The sequence below is a fragment of the Pseudozyma hubeiensis genome (assembly GCF_000403515.1).
Source record: "Pseudozyma hubeiensis SY62 DNA, scaffold: PHS28, whole genome shotgun sequence".
NCBI lineage: Eukaryota > Fungi > Basidiomycota > Ustilaginomycetes > Ustilaginales > Ustilaginaceae > Pseudozyma > Pseudozyma hubeiensis.
In genome coordinates, this window is record NW_012133810.1 from 142,417 (window position 1) to 162,425 (window position 20,009).

General features: G+C 56.8%; 8 protein-coding genes across 8 annotated transcripts; 5 read left to right on the forward strand and 3 right to left on the reverse strand.

The window, feature by feature from the left end:
* Positions 1-751: 751 nt before the first annotated feature.
* On the forward strand, positions 752-2,146 carry PHSY_002797 (ornithine aminotransferase; the record flags this gene model as incomplete). Its single annotated transcript, XM_012333419.1, has 1 exon — positions 752-2,146. One exon carries the CDS (start codon positions 752-754, stop codon positions 2,144-2,146), a length of 1,395 nt encoding a protein of 464 aa, XP_012188809.1.
* A 1,895-nt stretch (positions 2,147-4,041) lies between these two features.
* Positions 4,042-4,383, forward strand: PHSY_002798 (putative tubulin tyrosine ligase; the record flags this gene model as incomplete). Its single annotated transcript, XM_012333420.1, has 1 exon — positions 4,042-4,383. The coding sequence occupies one exon, from the start codon at positions 4,042-4,044 to the stop codon at positions 4,381-4,383; it is 342 nt and encodes a 113-aa protein (XP_012188810.1).
* A 572-nt stretch (positions 4,384-4,955) lies between these two features.
* On the reverse strand, positions 4,956-7,553 carry PHSY_002799 (hypothetical protein; the record flags this gene model as incomplete). The annotated part of the gene is made up of 1 exon (XM_012333421.1): positions 4,956-7,553. One exon carries the CDS (start codon positions 7,551-7,553, stop codon positions 4,956-4,958), a length of 2,598 nt encoding a protein of 865 aa, XP_012188811.1.
* Positions 7,554-9,294: 1,741 nt separating this feature from the next.
* PHSY_002800 (eukaryotic translation initiation factor) lies at positions 9,295-10,325 on the reverse strand (the record flags this gene model as incomplete). The annotated part of the gene is made up of 2 exons (XM_012333422.1): positions 9,295-9,443; positions 9,866-10,325. 2 exons carry the CDS (start codon positions 10,323-10,325, stop codon positions 9,295-9,297), a joined length of 609 nt encoding a protein of 202 aa, XP_012188812.1.
* A 1,522-nt stretch (positions 10,326-11,847) lies between these two features.
* On the forward strand, positions 11,848-14,013 carry PHSY_002801 (glycyl-tRNA synthetase; the record flags this gene model as incomplete). Its single annotated transcript, XM_012333423.1, has 1 exon — positions 11,848-14,013. One exon carries the CDS (start codon positions 11,848-11,850, stop codon positions 14,011-14,013), a length of 2,166 nt encoding a protein of 721 aa, XP_012188813.1.
* Positions 14,014-14,872: 859 nt separating this feature from the next.
* Positions 14,873-15,598, forward strand: PHSY_002802 (protoplast secreted protein 2 precursor; the record flags this gene model as incomplete). Its single annotated transcript, XM_012333424.1, has 1 exon — positions 14,873-15,598. The coding sequence occupies one exon, from the start codon at positions 14,873-14,875 to the stop codon at positions 15,596-15,598; it is 726 nt and encodes a 241-aa protein (XP_012188814.1).
* Positions 15,599-16,108: 510 nt separating this feature from the next.
* PHSY_002803 (vegetative incompatibility protein) lies at positions 16,109-17,467 on the reverse strand (the record flags this gene model as incomplete). The annotated part of the gene is made up of 1 exon (XM_012333425.1): positions 16,109-17,467. The coding sequence occupies one exon, from the start codon at positions 17,465-17,467 to the stop codon at positions 16,109-16,111; it is 1,359 nt and encodes a 452-aa protein (XP_012188815.1).
* An 837-nt stretch (positions 17,468-18,304) lies between these two features.
* PHSY_002804 (hypothetical protein) lies at positions 18,305-19,576 on the forward strand (the record flags this gene model as incomplete). The annotated part of the gene is made up of 1 exon (XM_012333426.1): positions 18,305-19,576. The coding sequence occupies one exon, from the start codon at positions 18,305-18,307 to the stop codon at positions 19,574-19,576; it is 1,272 nt and encodes a 423-aa protein (XP_012188816.1).
* Between the last annotated feature and the right edge of the window lie 433 nt (positions 19,577-20,009).

Sequence of the window (20,009 nt, forward strand, 5' to 3'; positions counted from 1 at the left end):
AAGAGCACAAGGAGTGTGGAGCAGACAAGCCTCGAAGTTCACTTTTTTCGCCCGTTTCTTCGCAAAAAATTCCAGTTCGGATGGACCCTGGATCGATCGTCCACTCGTTCGGTGCACCCGATGGCCATTCTCCTTTCACTGTGATTTGTTACGCCGAAAAGTGTTTATCTGTATTCCCTTGCCGAACAAGTAGCCGGGGGACGCGTCCATGTTCCGCCAGAGGTTCCGCTAGGCTGTCTGGCGTAAAGTTTGGTTTTGCTCGCAGTTTGCTTGGCCCGATAAAGTGTGGGGTTATCCTGCCGCTCGCGTTTTGCCGTGATGATATCCGAGCAGTAACTAAGCAACGGCAGCGGACGAGTCTCTTGCTTGACACGCGTCACTTGACCCTCCCTTGTCAGATAGCGAGGGAGCGATTTCAGCCATTCACACTGAGCGCATTTGGCGTTGTACGTGGCATGCCCGGCACATGGTTCACATGGCGAGCGAGCCAAATGCACTCTCTCTCGACTCCTTGACGGTGACGACCAGAGTCACAGCAGGAGCAACTTGATTGCCGGACTAGCAACCGGCTGAGCTCCTTCTCCTCTCTCTCCTCCCTTGTCCTTGTCGTCTCCTTGTCCTTGAGCAGATTTTGCTTCTCACCCGTTTGGTGCAAACACATATAAGCCTACCACTTGTCGGAACGTCCGCACTTTGTTGTCCCTCCATCACACACTGTCTTCGGATCATCATTTTCGTCGTCCTTGAAACCATGGCTCCTACAGCAACCGTTTCGTCGGTCGGCGCAGCCGTCGCCTCAATCCCCACCACGCTCAAGACCGTCGCTCACGCCGTCTCCTCCACCGCGTCCACCTCTTCCTCCACGCTCTCCACCCAAGACGTCATCCACAAGGAAGCCGAATACGGCGCGCACAACTACCACCCCTTGCCCGTCGTGTTCGACCGCGCCCAAGGCGCACACGTCTGGGACCCCGAGGGAAAACAGTACCTCGACTTCCTTTCCGCCTACAGCGCCGTCAATCAAGGACACTGCCACCCGGTCATCGTCGGCGCGCTCGTCGCTCAGGCTCAGAAGCTCACGCTCAGCTCGCGCGCGTTCTACAACTCGGCCTTCGCACCGTTCGCGGAGAAGGTGACCAAGACGTTCGGGTACGAGATGGTGTTGCCCATGAACACGGGTGCCGAGGCGGTCGAGACGGCGCTCAAGCTGGCCCGCAAGTGGGGGTACATGAAGAAGGGTATTCCGGAGGGCAAGGCTAGGTTGCTCTCTGTCAGCGGCAACTTCCACGGTCGAACGTTGGGTGTCATCTCCATGTCTACCGATCCCGAATCGCGAACTGGGTTCGGTCCCTTCCTCGACCGTGTAGGTCCCGGTGTCGACGACATGGTCATCCGCTACGACAACGCCGATGACCTTGAAAAGGTCCTCGACAAGTACGGTCACGAGGTCGCCGCTTTCCTCGTGGAACCCATCCAAGGCGAGGCTGGAATCGTCGTACCCTCCGATGGATACCTCAAACGCGTCGAACAGCTCTGTCGCAAGCACAACGTACTCTTCATCTGCGACGAGATCCAAACCGGTCTCGGACGAACCGGAAAGCTCCTCTGCCACCAACACGACGGTGTGCGTCCCGATATCGTCACCCTCGGCAAAGCTCTGAGCGGTGGAGTCTACCCCGTATCCGCCGTCCTCGCGGATAGGGAGGTCATGCTCTGCATCAAACCTGGCGAACACGGTTCCACCTACGGCGGAAACCCTCTTGGTTGCGCCGTCGCCAGTGCAGCCATCGACGTTTTGCTGGATGAAAACCTCTGCGATCGAGCCGAGGTGCTCGGCGAGAAATTCCGCAGCGATCTGCGCGCCATCGACCACCCGCTGCTGTCCAGCGTTAGGGGTAGAGGTCTGCTCAATGCCATTGTCATTGATGAGAGCAAGTCCAGCAAGGGTAGGTCCGCATGGCAGCTGTGCTTGTTGCTGAAGAGCAAAGGTTTGTTGGCAAAGCCGACGCACAGGAACATCATCAGGCTGGCTCCTCCGCTGGTTATCAGTGAGGAGGACCTGGATAAGGGTGTGAGGATCATCAGGGAGGCACTGCAGGAGTTGGATGTGGTGGAGAGCATCCCTGGTGATGACGAGGAGCACTAGATCTAACGCAAACTTCTGTACTTGTACTTCCATCGAGCTGATCGAGTTGTCATTCACCATGCTTGCCGATTGATTTTCAGAAGAGAGTGTGTGGATCACATGCATTCAGCGGGTGTAGTCTTTGCGAAAGCTTGGTATTTGATGTGAGAGGAGTGTGAGCAGAAAACAGATCCTTTGCGCCCTACCTCGACCGAGGTCGATCCCACACCTACGAAGGAAGAGACCGGGTCGACGGTGGTAGTGAAAAGGGATCTGTCAATACCCACAATCCGAGAGATAGAAAAATTTGACTTCCCCCCGTCCACGCCGGTTCTTCCTCTTCCCCCACACTTTCTCGAGAAGTCTCGCCATCCATCCCGAAGAGATCAAACGGCGAAAAGACGAGCGCAAAGCTCTACCAGCACAACCGCCCAGGTTTGGGGAGGGAGATCTCCGTAGAGACGTGCTTTGTTTTCGGTCGTTCACTTCCCCCGGGATATGATGACGGTAGGGTTTTTCCCGGAGAGAGATGGAAGGAGCAAGAGGTGCGTTGGGACGGGGGAAATTGATCGTGCCTCGAGAAAAACCAAATCCCTTGTACCGCTGACCATCCCTACCGCAGCCAAACGAAGCCTTTGTTTCCAAAACCCCGCAACGCAACAAACACACGAAGACCGTACCAACGGGCATTCGTTCTTCCCCCTTTTTTTTAAGATGGCAAAAAAGGTGTAGAACTGGAACGCAAAAAACCATCTTGTCCATTTCCCCCTCATCCGGTTACCCTGAAAGAGGGTTTAGAGAAAGAGGGGAATGGAGTCCGGAATGGAGAGGTTTCGAAGAGTATCATTTCCACCCCCGGTATCGTTATCGAGATAAGGATGAGGGGGTGAAAAGAATACGCTGAACGAACGTAGTTTGAGCAGAGAGAACGTTACAGACAAGTTCCGATCCAAACATCACCGCTTTCCCAGGTCGACGGCAAGTCTCTCCTCTTCATCCTCGCCAGACTTCCGAGAGAGACTTGAAGCCTATAAAAGTCAGCGGCGATTGTACGTGGGAAAAAAATCTGCAACGTTCGAACAAGGAATAACTCCCTCCCCAAGACCTGGGGGGTGGTGGATATCCCAACTCTGCAAGGTATCAACTTAGGGTTAGGATCGTCTTGCACCACTTTGGAGCCTTTGTAGCTGGCTACCCCTCCTTTCCACCACTTTTCCACGCATAGTCCACTATCCTTTCTCTCCCTCACTTCCCCTTCACCCGCACTTCCCCAAGAAAAAGCACTTCTATCAACATCCCAATCAGAGATACCGACACAGCACTAAAAGCTTAGTCAAGGTATGCTGCAAGAGGGAGACGGAAGTATCTCTAGGTAGAATGATGCGAGCTGGTGTTGAAGGGACAATAGGAGGGAAGAGAAGAGAAACGGCGGGAGGGTGACAGAGTGGTGTAGAAAGAGGGGCGGGCGCAAGATCGAAGACGGGTTGAATGCTGCGTTGTCGTGATATGGTGTGTGTGTGTGTCGGGGAAGAAAAGTGCTTCTGTTGCCAGAGGTTGGTAGTGCTGTCAAACAGCACTGTGCGATGGGAAGGTCGAGCAGGATAAGGGATGGATCTGTCATAGGCAAATCAGTATACCCACGTCCTTTGGCGGCGGAGGAGAAATCGAGACCCGTTCTTCTTGCCGACTCTGTTCATCCAATTGCACACCGTGAAGGCGTGAAGGAACAAAAGAGAGGGGAAGAAACGGTGAGCTATAAAGACACAATGGTAGGTGTATCGCATCCGATGCAGGACTCTTTCGCAGGTCGTTGCGAAGGAGCCGTTTTGAGTGCTCACATTGGGAGAAGCCTCGACAGGTGCGTATGTTTGCAGCTTCGGCGGTTGGATCCATGTATTGTGTTGGCCGTAATTTCGATGTATCAGACGATCGTGCCGCTCACGTCCCCCTTCGATCTCACCTCTTCATTCGGGTCCCTCCTCAACACCCAGACGTTCTCCGCACTCCCCTTCCCCAACCTCTTCTCCGCCGTCCTCTCGGCCTTCCTGGTGATCCACTCCTCGTACTTCTCCTCCTGTGTCATCCCCTTCATCGTCAGACAATGCTTGAAGTCGTCCATCTTTTCCTTGCAATCCTGGACCCCGCCGTACCTGTACACCGCTTTGAGTTGCGGTCCGAGGGCAAAGCAAGACGCCCACCTGTCAAACATGTCTGTGCAGGATGGCATCTCGGATATCGGCGTAGATGCTTTGTGGTAGAGCACGTCTTCCGCGAGAAAACGTTCATATTGCGATGTTGATGATGATGATGATGATGATGACATTGTGGAAGGTGATGGAAGAGGGAAAGCTACACGCCGAGTGTGGTGGTAATGACGGAAGGACTACTGTAGAGTGAGAGAAAGGCGTCCAGCTTCAAGGGAATTTCTTTAGAGACAAAGTCGCGCTCGGGACAGCTCTGAGAGCGCCAACAGCCGCCGCTGCCTTCTCGCGTTCGCGTCTTAACCGTGCGACTGAAATTTCCCACCTGGCCCCGCGTCATGCCACCGCAAAGGTTCCTTGCAGGCCTCATCGATACACAAACGTCACAGGACTCGGGATTGGATCTCAATGACAATGAGCCCTTTGCCATATAAGTCGGACATCTCAGAACAAGGCGCTGACAACAACGGAACCAACGGGCAACATTGCGTCGAGCAGAGGAAGGCTTGAAAGAGATTAAAAGAGAGAAAGAGGGTACAAATACATTCGGTGTTCCTGCGCTTGACTCAGAAAGGAAAGGCAAGGCAGAGCACAAAAAGAGGGACAAAGGTGAAAGAGCGAGTGACACCTCAAGAGGATGCCTCGGTGGAGGGCGTCTCGTCAGGCGAAGTCTGCAAAACGTCTGCTGCGCTCGTCTCGTTGGCGAGGTTGCTCGGAGCATTGACGGCACGACCTCCTCGAGCGCCACCGCGAGATCCACGAGGACGACCACGACCCCGTCCTCGCGTTGGGCTCGCATTCGCATCTTTGGATGCGGCGGCGGCCCCTCCTAGACCAGGGATCGTCGCGTGGCTCGACACGGGACTCATCGCCGCATCCAGCAGCAGCTGTGCTTCCGAGAGCGACTGCGCAGAGTCCTGCCCGTTTGCTGGCGCGGTGACAGCGGTCGGCGCAGGTGAGTTGGCAAAGCCACCCAGCACAGCGGCCGCCGCCTCCATCGCTTCATTCGAGTCGTTGCTGCCCATCCCAGGTGAGAAGCCGGCATGGTTGCTGGCAGCGAGAAGTGCTGCGGTGCCGTCCTGCGCCGACATCGGATAGGCGGCGAAGCTGGACGAACCGGCCCAAGGCATGCTGGCGGCAGCACCCACCTGGTTCGCACCTGCTGCAGCCCCGCCGTTGATCTGGTCGGCGTAGTACGGGTTGAACTGCGCCTGCAGTGCCGCCTGCGCCAACGTCATGGCAGCCTCGGCATCGCTGGCTGAGCGGTTCATGCGGTTCACCACGCCAGCGCCGTTGCCTGTGTTGGCCTTCTTGGCCGTCGAGTTCTTAAGCCCGCGTCCAGGCGCGGCGCGCTTGGCACCCTTGGCCACCTGAGCCGATGTCTCGGGCGGCGTGACGGATTCGGCCGGCTCGGAACCGGATCCAGACTCGACCTCAGAATCTTCCTCGTCGTCCTCGTCCTCGCTGTCATCATCGTCGTCATCGTCGTCATCCTCATCGTCGTCCTCATCGTCGTCATCCTCATCGTCGTTGGCGGCAGAACTGCCATCCTTGTTGGCCGACTTTTTGCCCTTGCCGCGACCCTTGCCGCGGCTCTTGGGTTTGACGTAACCAGGCTGATGGCAACGCGAGTGACGGTTGAGCGTCGTGCGTCGCGTGAACATCTTGCCGCACTTGGGGAAGTCGCAGACGTACGGACGGCGACCCGTGTGAGTGCGGCGGTGTCGCGCAAGCGAACTGCTGTCCGAGAAGCTCTTGTCGCATCCTTCGAATTCACACTTGTGTGGACGTTCGCCCGAGTGGACGCGCGAATGCACCGTCAGCGCCGATCGCTGGATGAAGCTCTTGCCGCATCCTGGGTAGTCGCAAGGGTAGGGACGCTCGCCCGTGTGGATGCGCCGGTGACGCGCCAGATCGGATCTGCGGCTGAACGACTTGCCGCACGTCTCGCACTCGTGCAGCTTGGGACCTCCCGCATCGCTTTCAGTCTTGCCCTTGCTTGCGCCCGGCGAGGTAGGCGAGGTGGCCGAAGTAGCAGCAGCGGGCGCTAACGGTGTCGCAGTGGCGGTCACCGCCGAGCTAGACGCATTATCGAGTGGTGCGGTCACAGGGACGGCTGTTGGAGCAGGAGCGATGGAGCCAGCTACCTGGGCAGCCAAGGGGACGAGCGGGTTGGCGGAGAAGGCAGCACCGGGCATGCCGGTGGCACTGTAGTCGGGGTAGCCGTACTGCGAAAAGGCGGGCCCAGCGTAGCTGGCCGGCGCTTCCGACGCTGCGAGCGCGGCCGATACGACACTGTCGAGGGCGGAAGGGCCATTTGCTGCTGAAACGGCGGGTGCTACATCCTCTTGCTTGACGCTGCTCTTCTTGCGTCCTCGACCTCGCCCTTTCTTGGGTGCTGCTGCTTGCTGGTCTTGGAGCTGTGGCGTTTGTTGTGATTGCTGCTGCTGCTGCTGGGCGACGGAATCGTGTGTATCTGGCTCGGTCTTGACGTGGATCTTGTGGTCTTCGTCTGCGCCTGCGGTGGCAGTCGCCGATGGCTGCACCGTCGCCTGAGCGTAGGGAGAGGCGCCATCCAGAGATCCGTCGATGCCACGATAGGGGCGTGCAAAGCCGAGGTTGGGCGAGTTGGTGAACCCGCCAAGACCAGACGAGTTGGAGCGATAGGCAGCCGAGTACGGTGGAATGCCGTACGTGGGGATGCCTTGCTGATAGAACGCGCTGGGAGATGGGAAGCGGTTCTCGTTGGAGCGATCGGTTTGCTTGCTGGCTTCGTTGGCGGCGGCGGCGGCGTGGAGCAGAGCCACAACGCTGTCGGCGTTGCTGGTATCTCCGTAGTGGAGAGATGGATCGCCGGTAGGATGCGTCGGTGCGCCAAGACTCGACTCGAGTTCGAGCGTAGCATAGTCGCGGGCGGCTGAAGATGCAAAAGGTGACGAGCGCGCGTCGTTGTACCATGGCGAGCCATCGCGGCCGGTGTAAGAGCCGGAATGCCTCCACGCTGATGAGGGAGGTGTGGCACGGTATCCGTCTCGAAGTGGATCGCGCTTGGGACTGTTGACGTAGGCTTCGCCGATGCGTGGCGAACTCGCGCTTAAAGGTTCGCCACCAGACGCCCTGCGTGCAGCGGCATCTGCGGCAGCAAAGGTGTTGTGGAGAGGTGAGAGCATGTTGTCAGTATTGAGCAAGCTGTTGGTGAAGCTGATAAGTTCGGGTGAGGCCGCCATGTTTGCCCTTGTTCCGTGCGACGGGTCGATGAGGGACTGGACGCGACAGTGGTGTGGTTGTGGAATGTGCACGTCTGGCTGGGTGTGATGGATGGGGCGAGTCGAAGGCTATCAAGAGCGCAGAGATGCAGAGACCAGGTCGAGTCAAGTTGGAGGAGTTCGATCGGCGCTCCACGGTGGTTTCCAGCCCTTCCCCTTTCCAGCTAGTGTATTGCTGAGAGAAGTTGGTCGGTTTGCTAGCAAGATCGGTGCAGTATGACCGAAATGTAGGGTGGAGCGCGATGATGAGGTGGGCGGATGACGGAGTGGAGCTGGAACGTTGTTGACGTTGCGAACGACAGGAAGGACGGCAGGCAAAGAAGTGCAGTCGCGGGTGGTCGGTGCGGGAAACTGAGAGGCTCGAAATGCAGAGAGAGGGGAAAGGGCTGAGAGGGGGGCCAAAACGAACCGATGGCCGCCCTTCGCGAGTGGAGCAAACGGGCCAAACAGAGAATCTCTGGGCAGTCCAGCCCGTCAGGCGGACAGAGGTGCGAGAGGGCAGAGAGCGCGAAGAAAGCCAATGTGCCAGGGTGGAAGGAAATGCTTGAGAGCGGGAAAGGGCGGCAGACGGCTGGGAAGAAGAAACGCAGCTCCGCAGCAGACACAGCTTGTCACTGCGCTCCGCCTGCTCTGGTGAAGCGGGCTCGATGACGGAAAAGAAGCTCGCTGCTGCAGCTGGAATCAGGTCTGACAGCTGAGGAAGCAGACAGGGGCGACTGAGTTGTGGCTGGCTGGCTAGCAGGCTCGCTAGCTGGCAGCTTAAGGGCTGCAGACTCGCGAGCGCGGAAATGTATCAACACGGCGTGAGAGCCAGAGCCGCGAGCCAGCCCGCTGAGCTCAAAATCGTGCAGGCCACGGAGGCTCGGAAAAAGAGGGCGAGACGAATTTAGAGGGACAGACAGGCGGCGAACGCGGTCACTGTGCAGCAGCAACTGCTCTGGCGATCTTAGCGAGCGAGGCCAGTCTTATAATAACTGGAAAAAGGCGCGGGAAATTAATCTGGCGGAGGCCACCGCGCCGCGCAAACAGCAAGGCAGGGCACAGAACAGCAAATGCACAGCACTGTACAGCACAGCACTGCACAGCACAAGGCAGCACACCGCAGAGCAAACCCACACTGTCTCGCCCACCTCTCTCCTCCGCCTCGCCTCGCCTCGCTTGCCCGGGACGTCACGTTGAGCTTTCAATTCCGTCACAAGAAACGTCCAGGAACACAGTGTATCCCTGGCTTTGACCTGAGCGGAGCATTCGACCATGCTGCCCAGCCTGGCGAAGGAGGCTCGATGGTGTCAACGGATCGGCGGAGAGACACTCTGGCTCCACACAATGAGTATCCTCGTCCGGCTATCCACCGTGCAAGTTAGCAGAGCGTGTCCGAATGCAGACAGCCGCTAGACTGACAACCGAGCGCGAGACCCTGATGGCAGCTTTCACTGGTCATGCATTTGACGAACCAAGACTCGGAAACCAAAGAGACATAGACGCAGTGACCCGCTATCCGTCGCTGAGTTTGACTGCAACAGATCAAACGTCTCTGATGGCCAATATGACGGCGATCGGCGTCTAAGCAAAGACGAGCCCCGGCACGAATTGCTGGAACCGATGCTGCACACAAGAATCCATCTTTATCCCGAGCAGGCCCTGCGTCAACTGAAGCCCTATGAGGGCTAGTGCAGGGCCGGGAGCGACGCTGTCGATGGCTCTAGCTGCGAGTCTCGATCCAGCATTTTGCAATGCTTCCGCTACCGAGCTCGATGCAACCAAAGTCAATACGAGCTTGGGTCTGCCGATCAATGAAGAGGTCCGCCAAAGACTTGCCGCGCCAAGAGCATAATCTGGCGTATGCATCGCCTGGACGTGATGATACAGATGCAATGATCACGAGCTGTCCATCGCAGGAAGCGGTACCAGGCCGCGCATGTGCACACCGTAGCCTGGATCCGCGTGCTGCGTCATGGGCGGGCCAGGTTCTGCGCGCTTGCAAACAGTGAGCACATTTCCAGCCAAAAGCCAGCTGGGACGGAGATCAGGGGCCTCTTCGACCCGTAGAAAGCGAAGGGCATGACTACAGGCTCGGAAAGGGCACGACAGAATGGAACGTGGAGCACGGGCTGGCCAGATGGTGTCTACGACGAATGCAGCATACTGAATCGGGCGATGTGTGTCGAAAAAAAGTGGGCGTGGTGTCGAGGTTGGACGGCAGCATCGATGTCGATCGGAACAAGGGCAGGAGCGGACTCAAGCAAGAGTCAAAAAAGCGATTTGGAACTCACCTTTGGTGTCTATTGGTTGCAAGTGATTAGCACGTTTGGCAGCGCTGGGGGAACCGGCGTTTTGTGCGGGAGGGTCGTCGTTGTAGGACTCGCGATGCGATGGACCGATGTCTCTGCGAAATGACGAGTCGCCTCGAGTGAGCAGAGGACGCTCTGCATGCTGTGCATCGTCGCCGTGTCCGGGATTCCCACGCGATGAGGAAGAGGAACGGGAATCACCGCTGTCGCTGCTTGGAGACGGCGAACGGGACCCGGGTGCTGGCGACGTGGGGCGGGAAGAAGAGGTGGGGTAGTTGCTGCCTTTGAGCGCGGCGGTGGCATCCCGACTGAGCGAGCTTATCCTGGGACTTCCTAGATTCGTGTAGCGGGCGGAAGCGTCACGGTAGGGGGACATGGTGCCGGGCAAGTGCTGAGCAAAGTAAGGCCGAGGCGAGCCAGAGGGAGAACTGGTGCTGTACATGGCTGCCGCGCCGAGCTTGGGCGACGAGTAGGAATGCGAGAGTGGCGGTGCCCTACTCATGATGGCTATCGTGCTTCGAGGTGGTGGCTACTCGGCTCTGTTGGGGAGTATATGAGAAGTGGTAGAGGGGCTGCACAGAATGCCAGTCGATGCTGCGTGGAGCTGCGGGAAAGCGGCTATGAAAGGGTCGCAACCAGTGCGAACAGGTGACGGACGGTGTGCTGCGGCAGGCTTTACCAGCTGAACATGGTGTTGGATGCTATGCTGTCGAGGCAAAGACGGGCTGGACTGCTCTGTAATGAAGACGAAAGGACGCTTCCACCGGTGCGGTAATGCAGACTGCCTCCGCTATTTCTAATCGCCGCAAAATGCTCCGTTCTGAGGCGGAAGGCGATGCAATCACGTCCTGTGCGTCAGGAAGAGCGACTCGATGACCGTCGGAACGTAGGAAAGTGAGATGATGGTAGCTCAGAGACGTAGGAAGATGTCGTGAGGACGAGGTGGACTCGAGGAGGAGTGGCAAGGGGAGGCAGCCCAGCTGCTAAGCCGTATCACCACCGCATCCATTGGGCCAGAATGGGCCAAGGCTGGGCCCGTTGACTGGAGCTGCAACCACATTTTTTTTTGGTCCAAGTCAAACAGTGCGAGCCTCTTTTCTCTCCAGAAAAACAATGCGCACCCTGCCCTGTATGCACTCGACCCTAGCTTCACCCTAGCTTCTCCTCTTTTTTTTTTTTTGGTCGGCCTTTCTTGGCTGAGCAAATAATCAAAGCCGGCAGCAGGTGAGACAATTGGCAAAATTTCACGAAGGTTCAATATCTGGCCCCTGCTCTCTTGTCACGGGCCACTTTTTTGGAGTTGAACGCTGTTGGCCGCCGACTGCTGCCTCGAAATTTTCGACGCTCGGGCCTAGCCAATCTGAAAAAGTCGAAAATGAAATTTCGATTTTTTTTCTTTGACTTTTTCTGAGCCGCGCTTGAGCCACCATGCAGAGAGCTCTGCAGCTTCGTGCCAGTCAATTGGATCGAACAGGGGTCCAATTTTCAAATTTTCGGTCGCGATTTTTCGAACTCCTCTGCCTCGGTGTCTCGAATTTTGGCTCGAGCTGTCTGTGTCGAAAATTTACCATTGCCTTGACACATGAAATCTCTAAAAGATGCACGCTGTGCATGCAATTGCGCACTGTCCACTCGATGGACCCTCGCAATGAATTCTACATATTTGTCAGACTTGGATGACAAACAGAAAAAAAGAAAATTTTTGACAAATGTTACATCGGTACTTATGGCAGCGAGTCATTTGGGCAGCCGCTGCGTGGCATTGCATTTCTTCCTGAGCGAAAGAGAAGCGCATCGTTCTTTTTTCTGCAAGGAGCTCACTCGCTCGCTCGCTCGTCTGACAGGTCTCGCTCGTTCCAACACCACTGCTTCGGTTCAGCTTCGACCAACACCATTGCTGCTTACTTTCAGGGCCTACATCAAAGCACACGCACATCCTGCTTAGAAACAGCGCTGTGCAGTATATGCTCTTTGCGACTCGGTCCGTACTGCCTTCCCTGTCAAGACACGTTTCGGCAGCGCTTCGATCTTCCACCCCGCTTCCGCAGCCCTCACAGACCAGCTTCACCTTGTCGTTGCGCACCATGTCCAACGTCGTGCCCGGTGTCACACCGGATGCTCCGGCCCCCTCCGCGGTCTCGAATCGTCCAGAGGTCAAGCGCGATGCGCACCCCTTCTCTCGTGGCCAGCTCGAGGGTCTCATGACGAAACGATTCTTCTACATCCAGGCTTTCGAGATCTACGGTGGTGTCGGCGGTCTGTACGACTACGGCCCTACCGGTGCCGCTCTCCAGGCCAACATCATCAACCAGTGGCGTAACCATTTCATCATCGAGGAGGAGATGCTCGAGCTCGACACCACCATCATGACGCTGGCGGACGTGCTCAAAACTTCCGGACACGTGGACAAGTTTGCCGACTGGATGTGCAAGGACACCAAGAACGGCGAGATCTTCCGTGCTGACCACCTCGTAGAGGGTGTGCTCGAAGCTCGTCTCGAAGGTGACAAGCAGGCGCGCGCCAAGGAAGCCGGCGAGACGGTCGCCGTTCCCGCCGAAGCAGCTGGTGGCGACGAAAAGAAGAGCAAGAAGAAGAAGGTCAAGTCTTCGGCGGTCAAGCTCGACGATGCACTTGTGGAAGAGTACACTTCGACGCTTGCTCAGATCGACAACTTTGACGGGAAACAGCTCGGCGAGCTCATTCGAAAGTACGAGATTCGCTCGCCCGAGTCTGGCAACGAGGTGTCGGAACCTATCGAGTTCAACCTCATGTTCGAGTCTTCCATCGGCCCTACGGGACAGGTCAAAGGCTACCTGCGTCCCGAAACGGCTCAGGGCCACTTTGTCAACTTCCAGCGTCTCCTAGAGTTCAACAACGGTCGCGTCCCCTTTGCCAGTGCGCAGATCGGCAAGTCGTTCCGTAACGAGATCAGCCCGCGTGCCGGTCTGTTGCGCGTGCGCGAGTTCACCATGGCCGAGATCGAGCACTTTGTCGACCCGGAAGACAAGAACCACGAACGCTTCGACGAGGTCAAGGACATCAAGGTCCCCCTGCTCGCCAAGGACGTCCAGGAGTCCGGAAAAACCGACATCACCATCAAGACCATCGGCGAGGCCGTATCCGCCGGCATCATCGACAACCAGACGCTTGGCTACTTCATCGGACGCATCTACCTCTTCCTCGTCAAGATCGGCATCGACGCTACGCGCCTTCGATTCCGACAGCACATGAGCAACGAGATGGCGCACTACGCCAGCGACTGCTGGGATGCCGAGATCCACACGTCGTACGGCTGGATTGAATGTGTCGGATGTGCCGATCGCAGCGCGTACGATCTGACGGTGCACAGCAAGCGCACCAAGAAGGATCTGGTGGTGCAGAAGGCGCACAAGGAGCCCAAGGTGTACGATGCGTGGGTGCCGACTATTGTCAAGAAGAACATCGGACCCAAGTTCAAGAAGGACGCCAAGTTGGTCGAGGAGGCGATCCTCGAGATGAACCAGAAGCAGCTCGAGGAGCTGCAAAGCAAGCTCAAGAACGGATCGGCACCACTGAGTGTCTGCACCGGGCAGACGTTCGAGTTGACGACGGACGTGGTGACGGTTGAGATGAAGACGATTCGAGAGACGGTGCGCGAGTTTACGCCGAACGTCATCGAGCCGTCGTTCGGTATCGGACGAATCTTCTACTCTCTGCTGGAGCACAGCTTCTGGACGCGTGCCGAGGATCAGGATCGCGGCGTTCTCAGCTTGCCACCCCTGGTCGCGCCCATCAAGGCATTGATCGTGCCCATCAGCTCCAACGAGAAGCTGGCGCCGCTGGTCAAGCAGGTGAGCCGCAAGCTCCGTTCCGCCGGCGTCGCATCGCGTGTCGACGACTCGAACGCCAGCATCGGACGACGCTACGCGCGGAACGACGAGCTGGGCACCCCCTTCGCCTGCACGCTCGACTTTGCCAGTCTGAGCAAGGGTACCATGACGCTGCGAGAACGCGACTCGACGGCTCAGAGGATCGGCGCGATCGATCAGGTGATCGACGTGATCCGACAGCTGTGCGACGGCAGTTTGGATTGGGAGAAGGCTTGCAAGATCTTGCCCGAGTACTCTGGACAGCAGGATGTTGATGCTTGATTGGCACACGCAAGGGTTCTTGTCAAAAACGAGCGACGGTCGGGTTGCTGTCGCTCTGTGTCCTCACATTGGCGTTCTGTACGGCGTTACATTGTCACGTGTTTGAATGCATGATCGTCAATGCGCTTTGTCTGGTTGTGTGAGTCTATTGTGTGCTGTCACTGTCGATGGCCAGCAACAAGACGACGGCGGCTTGTCACTCGGGGCATATCGGTGCGCTGCACGATCTCGCCATAGAGACTTGAGGATGAGCCTGAAGCTCGCAACCACCAACGACGCTCATGCATCAGTGAAACATCAGGCTAAAGGTTTCCGATCCCTCGAGACCAGAGCTTACCCAGCGCATCGGGCTCGCTGTCCGTACATACACTGTAACCTTGGAAAATTCGAGCAAAGGCGTTCCACGAATTCCACACTTTTCTCTGTTTTCGGTAGGGCCGAATTTAGGGTACCTTAGCTCCGTAGCGTATCTCCGTAACTGGTGTGCTGCCTGAGACCGACTTCATTTCAGGAGGAATTCTTTTGACATTTTTGATTGTTGTCGATGCACGGACTCGGAATTTGCGCCCTGTCATGCAGCACAGGAGGAAAGGTGTTGATCTTGGTCTCAGTCGCTAACCGTATGGTCGGTCGCGTTTGGACAGTGCTTCAACCCGAACGTCCCTTTGGCCAGCACATCAGAGCAAAGACAAAGAAGAAGACAAGAACGGAGATTTGCACTTCGGATAGCCCCGATAGCAGCGTGTGTGACTTGCTCCCCGAGTAGGAGGAAGGGTTGAGCTATATATAAACCCTCCTGCCCCGTGCACTTCTACTCTCCGATTGTCTCCCTAAACCACTCTTTGACAGCCTCGCATCCATGTCTTCGTTGCTGCGAAAGTTCTCCAACCTTTCCACCAAGTCCAAAGCCTCTTCCAAGTCGTCGAACACCACCAACACCGCCGCTCCTGCTGCTCCCGTCAAAATGTCCAAGATCGCCGTCATCGTCTTCTCGCTCTACGGTCACGTTGCCAAGCTGGCCGACCACGTCGTAGAGGGTGCCAAGTCCACTGGTGCCCAGGTCGACCTGTACCAGATCCCCGAGACGCTGTCCGAGGAAGTCCTGGCCAAGATGCACGCCAACAAGGCACCCATCTCTTCTCTCCCTGAGATCACCCCTGAGAAGCTCGCCGAGTACGATGGATTCATCTTCGGTTTCCCTACGCGATACGGTCGTGCACCCGCTCAGGTCTCGGCCTTCTTCGACAAGACCGGTGGTCTCTGGGCGTCGGGCGCTCTGATCGGCAAGTTCGGTGCTACCTTCACTTCGACCGCTTCTCAGCACGGTGGTAACGAGACCACCCACCTCACCACCATCCCCTTCTTCGTCCACCAGGGTGTCAACTACGTTCCTCTGGGTTACCGCGAGTTCGCCAACCAGACCAACCTGGAGCAGATCCACGGTGCGAGCGCTTACGGTGCCGGTACCATTGCCGCCGGTGACGGTAGCCGTCAGCCTATCGACATTGACCTCACGATCTCCAAGAGCCAGGGCAAGCACTTTGCTGATGTCGTCAACACTTTTGTCAAGGGCAAGTCCGCTTAGAATTGCTTGACGGACGCCGCCTCTGCTGTCGCCTTGGAGATGTCTTGACGCCAGTACAAAGCGGTCCTGAAATACGATGCTCTTTTTATACCATTCAAACGCTGAAGATGGACTGTGCGGCACAATTTGTAGTGCAAAGCGTGTGAGAATGTCGAATGCGTTGTTACGCAAGCGAGCCGACAAGCTAGCAAGTCGACATGAGGAAGAGTGAGGACTTGCGAGGGTAGTTCAGATTGACGACTTGGACGAGTGCGATTGCGACATGGTGTCCTTGTCACGGACGCGAAGAAAATCAGAAAGTGACATCAAAAAACACACACCGTGACGAATGTTCGCTTCCCACTCCCTCATCATTGGCTCACGAAGCTTTTGTCGACACAAGACGAATCAAACATGCTTTATAAAGCTTTTTATTAAGAGAGTGACATGGTGTTTGCGTCCGGAGCGGACCGTCCACACACACACGATAAAAGGAATGACAGGAGGGGTATCAAGGTGTTCTCTCTCTCTCTACGGTGTCCAGATCTTGACGCTCAAATCAACGCTACTCGTCGCCACGACGTTGACGGTCCTCGCCTCTGGCTGTTTCTTCTCCACCTCTCCATCCTGAGCTGGCGGGATAGGTGCTTCGATCTTAGCCTTACCCCATGCGATGCTCGTCGCAAAATGCTGATGCGCTTCGATCGTCCTCGTACACCGACCCGACGTCAACTCCCATATTCGCATCGTCTTATCGTCGGATACCGACAAGAGGTGTTTCCCGTTCGGTGAGAACGCCAACCCCCTCACCCAATTATCGTGCCCCACAAGCGTCTTGAGACACTGCCCTGAAGAGGAATCCCATATTCGGATGGATTTGTCTCGAGATCCTGTTGCTACGAATGCACCGGGTGCGTTCGCTGTGGTGTCCTTTGTTGCGGGAGTGGTGAGACCTGCTAGTTGTCGGATGGCAACGTAGCTGGAGACAGGAGCAAAGATGGCTGCTTCCACGACATGTTCGTGACCTCGCAGCTCTTGTTTCGTCTCGCCCGTCGCCAAGTCCCATACGCGGGCAGTCTGGTCCGTGGAACAACTCACCAACAGCTTGCCGTCATCGCTGGGTATCGCCGACCTCACCCATTCTCCGTGTCCGTGCAATGTCCGTGTGCAGAACCCAGTGGCAAACTCCCACACTTTGATCGTCTTATCTCGACTCGCGGATACCAGGTAATCATCGCCCGGTAGGAATCTGACGCTGGAGACGCTGTGATCGTGACCGTGCAACGTCTTTGTGTTCTTGTAGTCGTTGTTGGCATCCCACACTTTGATGGAGAGGTCGCTGGAGCAGGAAACGACGTAGTTGCCTTTGGAATCAAAGTCGACGTCTTGCACTGCTTTGGTGTGTCCCTTGAGGGTTCGTTCGAAATCACCGGTTTCCCAGTCCCAGAGTTTCACAGTGGTGTCTTCGGACGCACTGGCGATCTGACTGAATACGGGGTGGAAGGTGACTTTGACCACGGGAAGGCGATGTCCCTGCATGTTGTGTCGGGCGGATGATGTGGAAGGCAACCAATCGGAGAGGGAAGCTGATCGTTTGGCGGAAGGTGCAGCGGAGAGTTCTTCGGTGAGCTGCGTGATCCGAGATTCCATCTCCATGATCTTTTTCTGGAGTCGGATGACGGAAGTCCATTTCTTCTCGAGGAGACCGGCATATTTGGCGCGTGGATCGGGAACAAAGCCTTCCTGGTTGGCTTCGCGCAGGAGGGTGGCGTAGGAGTCGTGGAGGTTGTTGGTTTTGAAGTAGTCGAGGATGGATTTGTGCAGCTCGTCCTTCTGGCGCTCGGAGAGAATGCTGGTGCTGGTGGACGAGGCACCGTTGAGACTGCTCATGACGGGCGAGCTGTATGTGGAGGATGGCAATGAAGCCTTGGCAGGCCTACACTTGTCTGAGAAGCTACGAGCTCGATGCTGCGTGGTAGCGAGATCGTCGTGCTTGGAACCCTTTCAGCCACGCAGGCTCATCCTTAGGATCGACAGGGACGACTGAGCGAAGGCGAGCGGGGATCTTGGTGGCGCGACGAGCCGTTCCGTATTCTCGCACCCCGAAAGAGCCTGGCCTCGATGTTGGATAGATTTAGGATGGTGTTGGTGTGGTCGACAGCAAAGGGTCCGCAATCCTCAATCGGTGCCTGTGCGGGCGTTGGCGTGTGTCTTTCATTCCGGCCGGATCACCCGAAATTTCGCGCTGCGGTTGTGAATTAAGGACTCTAACACTTTCAAGAAATCGGCAGCTCCGGGTTGGAGCTCGCTTGGCATAACCGGTTGAAAAAGTCAGAGAGGAACGAGAGATCGCGCTGTGCTGCCACACAGAGCAGTGAAACGTTGAGTGAGTGAGCTGCTGAGCCCGTGACACACTGCAGCATTCCCCACACTCGTCTTTTCGTCTCCACCTCCATCTCCATCTACGTCTCCATCCTGTCTCCATCGATCAATCCAGGACAAGCCACCAACAGACAGAGGATACTACTCAATTGCCTTTGACATACCCGGCGTCTTGCCTCTCGCTTCCATCCGCCTATCCACACTCATCGATACATCCTTCATATACCCTCCTGACCGCTATCTAGAGACCCTCTAATCGTCGAACACACACTCCTCATGCCATCGCCGCCGAAACCTTGGGAGCGTGCAGGAGCGGGTGCAGGCGCCGATCTCTCGTCATCCAGCATGTCTACAGCACCGTCTGCTGCCTCTTCGTCAGCGCTCACAACCACATCCGCCGCACCGGCACTGCCTGACCGTCCATCCACGCTCAGCTCCACAGCCGCGGGTACAGGCGCGTACGGCGCTTCTGCGTACAACTCTCCCTATCGCTCCACCGTTGGCGGTCTCGGCTCCACCTACGGCGGTATGGGCTCGACATATGGCACATCGTATGGCTCACCTTACTCTAGATACGGTGGGATGAGCAGCATGGGTGGTATGGGTTATGGCGGATACGGTGGCTACGGCAGCTACGGAGGGTACGGCGGCGGATATGGAGGCTACGGAGGGTATGGAATGGGCATGGGAATGGGCATGGGCATGGGTGGTATGCCAGGGATGCCAGGTCAGCCGGGCGATGTCTCGTTGACCCAACGCATGGAGTCAGGCACGCAAGCTACGTTTGAACTCATCAGCAGCATCGTCGGCGCATTCGGAGGATTTGCTCAGATGCTCGAGAGTACCTTCATGGCGACGCACAGCAGCTTCTTTGCCATGGTCGGCGTGGCGGATCAGTTTGCGAGTCTGCGCAACTACCTCGGTCAGGTGCTTAGCATCTTTGCGCTCGCTCGCTACCTCAAGAACTTGGGACTGCGATTGGTCGGCAAGGCACCCGCGGTCGAGCTGGATGCTCGCGAATTCAAAGAATTTGCCGCGCACGGTGCCAACGCTCAACCGGGCAACAAGGCGGCTCGCCCCAGCAAGCGTCCGCTCATCGTCTTCTTCATGGCGGTCATCGGTCTTCCGTACCTCATGGGCAAGCTCGTGCGTTTCATCACCGCAAAGCAGGAGGCAGAACGACAGCGTCTCGAGCAGCAAGGTCAAAACCCAGGCCAGCTCGGCATGCTGCCAGGACAGCAAGGTGGTGGTATGATCTCGGCAAACGGCGAGGCTAACGGAGAAGCCATCGATCCGAGCAAGCTCAGCTTCGTGCGCGCTCTGTACGCCTACCCTGCGGCAGACCCGTTGGAGCTGAGTCTGCAGCCGAACGACATCGTAGCCGTGCTCAGCAAGCACGACCCGCAGACGGGCGCCGAGAGCGCGTGGTGGAGAGGTAGGACCAGAGACGGAAGGATCGGTTGGTTCCCCAGCACCTATGTCGAGTCGCTCGAGTCGGCCAAAGAGCGCGCTGCGAAAGCGTCAGCGGCTGGGACCACGTCGACGAAAGCAGCAGAGTCGAACGAAAAGGCTGCAGCACCAAAACCTGCTGCTGCTGCTGTCAAGGCGACATCGTAAGGCTACACCAGATCCATGTTTTGTATTTGTACTTGTACTCGAACCAAAGCGTCATTACCCAGGATGCAGAGCCTCGAGCCGTATGATCGAGATGTCTTTGTGGCCAATCGAATGAGCACGATGAAGTCTGAGCCGGCTCGAGTGAAGGATGACGAGGCATGCGGCACAGCATGTAGCGAGAATAGCCTGTGTTTTGGGCGCCAAGCCAAATCGGAAATATTTGTTTCATTTTGGCTGTCAACGCTCGAACCAGCCAAAATCACTCTTCGGCCTCCACCCAAAGTGACATATGCACGCCGTCTTGTGTTCGGTTTAAAGTCACATTCCGGCTATCGTTCGCTCCATCATCTCATCTCATCTTTCTCTCCTAGCAACTTCGTTGAGCACATCGCACCGACCAAAGCGCGACGCCATTCTGCCATGTCTCCCTGAA